Source organism: Solanum tuberosum, unplaced genomic scaffold (assembly GCF_000226075.1).
Source record: "Solanum tuberosum cultivar DM 1-3 516 R44 unplaced genomic scaffold, SolTub_3.0 scf00010, whole genome shotgun sequence".
Lineage (NCBI taxonomy): Eukaryota > Viridiplantae > Streptophyta > Magnoliopsida > Solanales > Solanaceae > Solanum > Solanum tuberosum.
In genome coordinates this window covers 2,194,446-2,204,719 of record NW_006238936.1, presented here as the reverse complement: position 1 = coordinate 2,204,719, position 10,274 = coordinate 2,194,446, and the positions used below count along the sequence as shown (strand labels likewise).

The window sequence follows — 10,274 nt, the reverse complement described above, 5'->3', positions numbered from 1 at the left end:
TCCTGCTAATCAAACAAGTCATAGTACCATTTACTGATAATATGGTCATGGAATTTGCTCAAACATCACATCATTTTTATTTAAAAGGCAAAGCCGATTAATCACCAGACCCATTGACACTGTATATTAACCCGTTTGTCTAAATTTATGTGACATTTTTTTTTCTTCGAGAATCAAATAGTTTAAATTTGATCGAGAATTTGCGCATAAAATTTCAATTTTAAAAAAAAGTACTATAAGTCACAATAATTGACAATTCAAAATATTTTAAAAGATATATGAGAAATTTACCATCAAAGATAGAATTATTTGAATCTCAAAATTTAAAAAGTGTCATATAAATTGAGACGGAGAAACTAGTTAGTTTGTATATGATAGTGTATATGTTATTTTGAGTTTATCTGTTGTTACTCCACATTTGAAACCAATATAGTTCTAAGAATAATCTAAACATATCAGGTAAAGGGACTAAAGCATAGATTTGAATTAATTGAAGATTAAATTTATTGATTCATATATTGCAAGGATGGAAATCAAAATTTATCAATAATTAGTAACCAAAAAGTACGAATATCCTATTTTAATTTTTAAATCGTCTGAACTAAATGGGCCTAGTGTCAGATGAAATGACTGGGCCATAGTTATTGGGCCCAAATTAATCAGTAGAGGTCCATAACAGCCCAAAAGTCACATGATAGGCCATATGTACCATTTTCCCCAAAAGATTTGAAATTTCCCTGTATATAAACCCACACTCTCCCGCTGAATAATCAACGCAAATCACACTTCCAAGTTCCAACTGTTCGACGGAGCAAAATCACAGAGAGAATTCAAATGTATTTACAAATTTGATTATACCTTCATCTGTTAGGGTTCTGTAATTGTTCAAATTGAAGTTTTAATTTCTCGAAGATTTCAATTTTTATAGTATCTGCAAATGAAGTTGAAGATGAACAAAGCATCGGATCTTAGCTCTATCTCTGTTCTTCCTCCTCATGCAAGGTAAAATTCTATCTCAGTTTCACGATTTCATCTCTTTGCATTGTATAGCATGAAATTGCGTAGCTCTCTGTGTTTCTGCGTTTTGTTCGCATGCATTCTAATTTGAATGTTTTGTGTGCGATACACATAGCGAGTTGGAGTGAGATAGAGAGAATTTTACTGTAAATTTCAGCTTCTTCGTGAAAATTTAAGGAGGAACTAAGCGCGCATCTCTCTGTTTTGCCTTTTCTTCGAATGTATATTGAAGATATTTTGATGTTTTGTGTTCTATACACACATATGCATTTGTATACATGTTACATGTATGTTTATATGGATAAGAGGGAGAGGTAGACTTTTTTCTGTAATATTGAGCTTTATTTTTGTGTGATGATGATATGAGAAGAACGCCAAGTGCGGAGCCGCTCTGTGTTTTCGCCTACTTCTCCGTGTTTGTGCGATTTTTCTCATACATTATACAGGTATTTTAGATGTTTTTGTGTCCGATATACACAAACTGTATATATACATATATATATGTCTATGAATGCATGAACAGAGATAGTGAGATTTTGAAATAATATTAATCCTATTTTGATGATATGAGAAGGAGGCCAAGTGTGGTACCAAGTGCAGCAGAGTCTTCCGTTTTCGGGAAAAGCCAACCATCACAGGTTCGGTCACAGCAGCAATCGCAACAATCCTTCTCACAGGGATTTTCATCTCAGCAAGCAATCTACTCTCAGTTATCACAGAGCTCTCTGGATGATTTTGTCCCTAATGAGCAAGTAATTCCTCCATCTCGCTCCTATCTCTTATTTATTCAAAGAGAAGTTGTTGATGAGATGTCATTTTGGTATACTATACAAAGGAACTGATTCATTTGGTGTGGAATTGATAATGATAGACCTCTAAAAATCATTTTTGTTAGCAACTTCTGAAGAATGCTTTAGATTGTCTAAAATGTATTTTGATGCTTAGCAATACTTGAATATGTTATATTGTAGATAATTGTTGCCTAGGTTACTTTTGAGTGTAATTTTGAATTAGTATGCTTTATGATGCTTGAAATAGATGAATTAAGCTTCTGACAATGATTTACTTTGTTAAATGTTGTGTCAACACACAACACTCACTTTATATGACGTATTTGATTTAAGTGTTATATTAGCGAGGCTTGAAAAAATATTGAAATTTAAGTATATTTGAATAGCTTTGAAAGTTATGAAAGTTGCATAAAAGATGAATGATGCCAATATTTTGCAAGGTCCTTAAATGGAAAGAGTGTCAAACAAATTGGGATGGAGGGTGAAGTAGATATTATTTATCATCTTTACTGTACTGGACAGTGAATCATAAATTCTGTTGCCGCATCTGGCAGAATGTTTCTTATTGGTATATGACAAAACAGGAGATTGTCACAATGCAGTTTGAAGTGGTTGTCGGCAGTTAGCGTAGATCTTCTTAGTGTTCATCTACAATTAGTTAACTGATGGACTCTTGACTTTTAAATTGATCATATGCCTTCTTGTTTTCAACTCTGCCCTGTGCCAGGGCACATAGTTCCATCAAACTTCCCACTTTATACATTGGAACTTTTCCTCATCGCAAACAATATGCTGTTATGGGAATTTTACATCTTAAAGCAAACAAATGTTGTAACTGTTAATAATTTTAATGCAGAGATTGGGTTCTCAAGAAAGAGAAAATTCAGCAAAAAGGATGAGCTGTTTGCCTCATATCAACTACACACGAGAAGAGACTCAAATGCAGTTATCAAAACCTTCGACCAATTATTTGCGCAAATGGTCAGTTCCTGAAAGCAAATGTAAGCCATAATCCACCACCAGAAGCTACATGCTCTCAACTTCTGTTTAAAAGTTAGGAAAATGTACTCCAGTTCAGCGCTTATTTGCAGCTGGAATCATCGGACTAAACATGTTTATCTAATTTTTCTGGACAGACCAGATTGAAGAACTTGAACACAAAATTGGAATGGTAGAGACTTCATTAAGCAGGCAAGGAATGATCTTAGATTCTATTCAGAGTGATATTATGCAAGTTAACCGGGGAACAAAAGAGATATTGATGGAGAGTGAGTATTCACTGCCCTTTTAATTTACGTGATGTGGCAAATAATTAGGAACTCCAAAGAGCCCATATCATTAGTCGACGAGTGTGGAGTTTTGTCTTGAGAAGACTGCTGGTCCGATTAAAACTTTTACTTGCAAATATTCTGGTGGGTGTAAAAAAAATGGCAACAAAATCTAAACACATTTGTTTTTCTTCTGAATTTTCTTTCAGTGGAAAGCTTACGACCGAAGTTAGTTTCTCATGATGAACTGTTGCAATTGATGGTAACTACAGCTTAGCTTCTCTGCCTACATCCAGGAATTAAGTGCCTGTTTGTTTTATCACATTTCCTAATCCATGTGGCATACAATATTAGAACAAGGAGAGGGAAGATCTGAAAGCTAGCCTGGAGGGGACCTTCAAATCCATGTTTGAAGAGCTTAGGGAGAACAAATATCAAGAGAACATCAGAGATCTCTTATCACTGCTTAGAGCTATGCCCAACAAACTTGAGATGTGCATTTTGCAACTTCAAACTGATTTGAGCAAGACCTTGGCTAAAGAGATTCAGGCATGTTGCATATTGAAACTGACTTTTTAAATTCATATTTAGGCTACCCTATGTGGTTGGATTAATGCTGCTTCATCTATATTCCTATTGCTTGCAGATAATTTCCCCCCGCCCAGATTGTCATGGAAAAAAACATGAAACCGCTCCAGTCGATCCACCAAAAGTACGTTTTCAAGAACTTTTTTCTCCAAATTCCATATGATTTGTATGAGTATTGAGTGTAATGAAGAACGCAATCAGAAGTCTTAGTGCATTTGAACATTTGTAGGTCATCAATGATTGTAGCCTTCCCCGTGAAGTGAAGTTTCTAAAGAAGTAAGTTCTCAAACTTCCTTCTCATCGCCATCACTGCAGCCTTAGTTTTGAAAATTTTAAGTAGCAATTAGTGATCAGTAGCTCTCCAGTATGCAAAGTTCATAGTCACTTGATGGATCTCTTATTATTTGCATCATTTGTGTGCAATATGCATAAGCGGTAGTCATTTCACAATGCCTCTTGAGATGTGTGCATTGACATTTGAGAACACTTGCGGCTGGGATACACTCTCTGTCATCAGGAACTACTTAGGTGACAAATAGATGTGAAGATTCACAGCATAGTGTCTTTTGATCCATATCATAACCAGAAAGTGAGTATCCCCATTTCTCACATTAGCTATGTGAAGGAAGAAAGGGAAAACAAAGGAAAGCACTCCCCTTATTCCTCGAAAGCTAGCCTTCATGATAAACCAAATGAAATAAGAAAAATTTAAGAAATTTGCTATAGCTTCAACAGAAATCTTGTAGATACTTGTTAACAGAGTTTTGCTGATATTTCTAACATTGAGCGACTTAATTCTTCATTGCTGTGCAATTACAAATCACCAAACATTTCTTTTCACTTCTGGTTCAACTATGAATCTCAGAGATCAGAAAACAACTACGCCGCCGAAGATTGAAATGGGAAGCTGGACTACAGTAAAAATTAATCAAACTTGTATGAAGCAGAAAAATCCCATCAGAAGTCACACACAGAATGAAGCATTTCAAAAGGTAACTCTCTCATTGTCCTTAAGCAAGCAAATGTTTGTTGAGTTATGAGCAACAGTTGCTTCCTTTGTATGAAATGGGAAGCTGGACTACAGTAAAAAATAACCAAACTTGTATGAAGCAGAAAATTCCCATCAGAAGTCTCACACAGAATGAAGCATTTCAACAGGTAACTCCCTCATTGTCCTTATGCAAACAAATGTTTGTTGAGTTACGAGAAACAGTTGCTTCCTTTGTATGAAATGCGAAGCCTGGACTACAGTAAAAAAAATAACCAAACTTGTATGATGCAGAAAATTCCCATCAGAAGTCACACACAGAATGGAGCATTTCAACAGGTAACTCCCTCATTGTCCTTAATTGTTGAGTTATGAGCAACAGTTGCTTCCTTTGTGGCATGAAACATCCAAAAAAGAAACAATGGAGTTTTTAGATGTTGTATTTATGATATGTCATAGTCCACCATCTCTGAGGCCTTCAAGTTGAAGTAACAAAAACTACTTTGTTCAGCACACCACATTTTTTGATAACTTGAAACTGTGTCATCCTTATTCTCAGACTGAGAACTGGCTATCCATTTCAGGAAAGGGGACATAGAATTACCATTGAATCTGATGAGGATATTGACGCGGGCTTTTCCTGCTTGCTTGAAGAAAATGGAACAGGTAATTTGCACTCCTTGCTTGCATCATTCATTTTTGAGAATTTCATGATAAGCAAAGTGATTCTACATCCTGTAATTGATCAATGTGCTTATTGACCCATGCATGTTGAACTTATCTAATGAATTCAAGTTCTATTTAGATGTATATCAAATTATATCCTATATCTCAAGACTGACTACTGACAAGAATGACTTTTCCATACTTCTAGTCAAGCAGAACGCCTAAGATATATTATATGAAATCAAATACATTAGGTAACAAGTCAGAACATGTCTAAAATCCTGAAGAATCTGTTACACTCCATACTATGAAGTTTTTCTCAAACCAAAGAGAAACTGATAGCTCTCTCTTCCCTTTGCCTGTTGGGGTACAGTAGGGAATTTGAACCTGTTCTCAGGTTTAGTGTCCCGAGGGATCTTGTTTATTTTCTCTGGAATAGTCTCATTTCGAGTCTGTCTAAAATAAGAAATTTTGAGCATCATAACTGCAGCAACAAGTGTTCTTTTACACAGACTGAAACAATCAATCGTATATTTTTTTTGTCATTTGCAAAGATTTGCGTGCTTAAACTTGTCTTTCCCTTAGAAAACCCAGGGATTTATCCACTAGATGATGCAAAGGAAGAGAGTGCACGCATATTAAGGAAAGCAAGGAGGCGAAAGAGAAAGCATTTTAACACTATCATTATAGATTGAAGGTACACAGTGAATTTATAATCTGCTGAATCAAGGTCCTGTGATTTGATAAGCAGTAAAAAATGTATTATTGATTCTTCTGTCTTTCTTTAGCCGATTATAGGACATGTTTGCTATTTGACTTTTCATTATTATTAGAAAATCCACGACTGACCATTACATAGCAAGCAAAATCTGTGTTGCTGCTGCAATACTCAGTCTTAGGTGATTGTATAACGAGATGTCAACAGACTCAGCACCATAAGAATATGTAATGCACTGGGATTATATAAGCAAAATGATTACGATGTTTTAAATTTTGAATTGCATAAAGTTGGCTGGTTAGATCATTGCATCTTCTGTATACAATGTTTTATTAGCTAATGAGAGTAAATATTATGCTAGTAAATTTTTCAGCGTGTGATATTATACCATGATAGAAGTATATAATATGGAAAAGAGAATCCTTTTCAACTGTGCTAGAGAACTTAGAAACACCTAGTTGAGAATGAAAGCATTTCTACCAAGGGAAAAAAGGAAGGTCGGAGAGGTTTTACTTATTCCTGGACTTGGATGGTCAGTATTTATTCTTGTTTGCTCATAAGAATCTATAGATCATCCGTCATGTTCCTTGCCTGTTGCGTTTGGTGTATGTTAGGTTCCTTATTGACTTAGTTAAAGTTCAGCCTAAAAAATATTCAAAAAGAGAAACAAAAAAATGGCTTAGTCTAAGTAGCATAGGCATTACTAGCCACATCGAATTGCACTCGTGGTGTATTTTTATTAATGTAATTAAGAAGCATGCTCAATACAAATTCTCTACAAGAGTCATGCGTGGGTTGCTTCTTCTTTTTGAATACCATCCAAAAGTCCAAACAAACTTTCGTTGGCTGTAATAGGAAGTTTCCCTTCCTGCAGTCACCTACTATGCCTCCATACATGACTGTAGTCACTTTTGTAAGTTGAACTAATTTTCAGGACCCACATTTTAATTGAGACAAATTAAACTTTTAAGCATCCTAATTGCTGTTCTTACTCCTTAATTGTTTCAATTTATGTGACATAATTTGAAATGTAGATTTTTAAAATGGGATATAAAAAGTAAAAACATCTCTCCCTGGCACCAACGGTGAGTACGGTTATTGTTAGGGCTTTAGCAGGTCTCATGATATTAACATTTGTAAGATTATGGGTAAACTGAAAAATGTAAAAGTTAATTGTTTTTAAATATAGAGTTGTGTCATCCTTCTTTACATTAGGAGTATATGGTTATTTATTCATTTAATTTGACTTTCTCAACTCTCATTTATCTAATTAGGCAAACAGCGGACTTTAAGTTTAGATTACTTCCACTTTATTCTTATTCATGAAGGCTTAGGCTTTGAAAGTCTTTATGTTGACTGTTCAATCATCTTTATGTAGTCATGGTTCTTGCCAGCTTTTCATTTTTCCCAATCTAATTTGTTTTCTCTTGAATAATTGTTAGTTGAAATATTTGTTTAATCCAATTGCTATATCCGTCTTCTATTTCTGCTACATATAAAAACCAAAACAATGGTTTCCTTGTGGCCTGCAGAAAGGGAAAGTAGAAGGGATGACAATTTCTGATGATATCAGAACGCACTATGAAATTGTATACCAAAATGCATGCTTACATATTTTTTACATTATTGTTACGTACAAGCTTCTTTTAGGACCAGTAAAAACTTAAATAATTGAGGGAGAAATCAGAAAAGTAGAAGAAATGAGATATTTTGTTAGTAGTACTATAACTCAAGATGGACCTCCCTGCGATCCAGTTTTTAGTAATAACATTGGGGGAAAAAGTAAGAAAAAAAAAAAGGAGAAAAGAAGCACCTTTACAAAAGATAGGTTTAGGTCCATAAGGATTGATCCTTTAATTTCACTTTTTCTAAAGAATTGAAGTGCTTTTGATCTGTTCTGCTGCATTATTCACTTGGGCATATACACAAATTTGCACATGCTTTGCTCCCCATGTGTAACTTTTTTTTAGCTTGGTTGAAATGATAAGTTTGTCTAAATTAGTCACATTTTTAATCTTCATTTTTCTTAGCTAAAAGCCTAATCTTTTTGTCAATTACACTGACTTTTACCCCTTTTTATTAAATCTGTAAAACTCATTTCTAGGACTAGAAAGTGTTTAAAAAAAAAAAGAAAAAAGAACTTTGTTGGCTTTGGGATATATAATGGACATTATATGTGGGGTTGATGGTGGGAGGGTAACAGGGTTCCTGTGTTTGTCCTATTTTGTCTTCATAATGGTGAGTTACGGAATGTCTCATTTCAAGTACTCCGTCCCGTTTCCTCCAAGCATATCATAAATTGAGTTATTTGATATTTGTGCTTGCGGGCATAGTTAGAATTAATTTGAATTGTTTTTGTCAAAAAATTATATATAAAGTTAATATTTTGAATTTAATTAGTGAAAATCATGATTTTGTCATTATCTATGTTGTTGGAGGTAGATAATATTTTTTAAATTAGTGGAGCCTGGGAGGTATGCACTAATCACAATTATATAAAAAAAGAAAATAGAAAAAAGTATTCCAACCCTTTTCAAATATTAATAGTTTTGGACTTTTGGTTAGTTAAATTTATCTCAAAATATTTGATATTTGAAATATAAGAAATTATTTACTTACTTTTCTTTTTTCTTTTAAATTTTATATAAAAAGGGTAGTTTAGACACATAACTTCAAAGGTTATTAAATATCTTCTTTATCGAGTGTACACGAATATTAAAAGACAAATTATGAGCCGAAGGTAGCGTATTTGGCCATGTAAAGATTAAAAGGACCCTTGATGCTTGAATTTTATTTTTTCTTCAAAAAATACTATAGTTCGTGTATTTATTAATCCAAATAGATATTGTAATCATTAACCAATATAAAATACAAGCGAATGCTTTTTGTAATCTTTATATAATTTTGGTGTTCGAATCAATTTACATGCATCTCAATTAATTTCACATAATATTTATCATCTTCCACCATCAATATGTATGAGATAATTATGTCTGTCAAAATTAGGACATAATAAAATGTTTCTTTTTTGCCTTTGCTCTAATTTGAACCTGAGACTTTATGTTCTCAATTCACTTTATTGAGAACTGGCGAATGTTCAATTACATTAGAAGAATTTGATTCTGATAATTTTTGTAATTCCATCGAATCACAACCACCCTGTCCTACTAAGCACACACTTGGTAATGAACTTGTATTTTTTTTTAAAAATAATGTCATTTAACAAGTTGATTTGTCAATATTGTCATCAAATCCTATATATAGATAAAGAAACAAAACCTGAGGTTTTTTGTTGATTGTTTAATTATGCTCCTTTGTCTTGTGTCCTTTTCATTTGTCACTTTGATCACTACTTTAACCTTGGATTTTTTGCTAAGGAATATGTGTTGTAAGCTAATTTATTTTAAAATATAAACATACATGAACAGTAAAATATTTTTAAAAATTAAATAGCCCCATTGAACTAATTTTGATAGCGAAAATCAAACTCCGAATCAAGAAAATGATATATGAATATTTGAAATATGTATCTTATAAAATTAATCGAAATAGATATAAATTGGTTCTACCACCATAATTTTTAATTAAAAGAATGACATGAGGGCACACTTTGTGGGTGGCAGTTGTTAGGCAAAGTTGATTTATTTTAAAAGAAATCATCATTCCATTTCATCCTCTATACTTCCAACTCATAATATCTAATAAACTATTCTATTAAATTTGACCGTTCTTGCGAGGCACATGCCGCTTCGTTTATTTTCATTAACATTAATACGTTTGAATTTGAAGATACATTTAAATATTAAGATTCATTCAAATTAATCAGTCACTTAATTACGTTACTATATTATTTTTATTTATACTTTATTCAATTTTTTATAAAATTTCTCAGGATGTCTGATGTTTGATTAGAATTATGATAAATTTGGATTTAAGATATTAAATATAATTCATCCTTCAATATTAAGCTACCAAATATAGGGATAATCCTTCTAATCTTCTAATAAAATAATGACAATTACTAGAATATTGTAAAAAAATTGGAATTACTTATGTTGTCCATGGCATGAAAACAACCCCACCTCAAAAGTATTATAAGAAAAAAGTCCCAAAATACGATGATATCATCAGATAGTGCCAATACCTTAAGAAATCAACTAAAAATGAGAATATCGGACAAAATTTAAAAGAAATGAAAAAAATCCAAAAAAATTATTTCTTTTGGAAGAATTAGCCAT

The 10,274-nt window shown here is 33.0% G+C and overlaps 1 protein-coding gene across 1 annotated transcript; it reads left to right on the top strand.

Moving 5' to 3' along the window:
* The first annotated feature begins 794 nt into the window (after window positions 1-794).
* On the top strand, window positions 795-6,293 carry LOC102581910 (protein PAIR1). The gene is made up of 13 exons (XM_006339729.2): window positions 795-1,002; window positions 1,592-1,769; window positions 2,665-2,809; window positions 2,945-3,076; window positions 3,286-3,338; window positions 3,431-3,625; window positions 3,723-3,788; window positions 3,894-3,940; window positions 4,530-4,656; window positions 4,712-4,822; window positions 4,947-4,991; window positions 5,237-5,318; window positions 5,904-6,293. Exons 1-13 carry the CDS (start codon window positions 938-940, stop codon window positions 6,011-6,013), a joined length of 1,356 nt encoding a protein of 451 aa, XP_006339791.2. The 5' UTR covers window positions 795-937; the 3' UTR covers window positions 6,014-6,293.
* The last annotated feature ends 3,981 nt before the right edge of the window (window positions 6,294-10,274 follow it).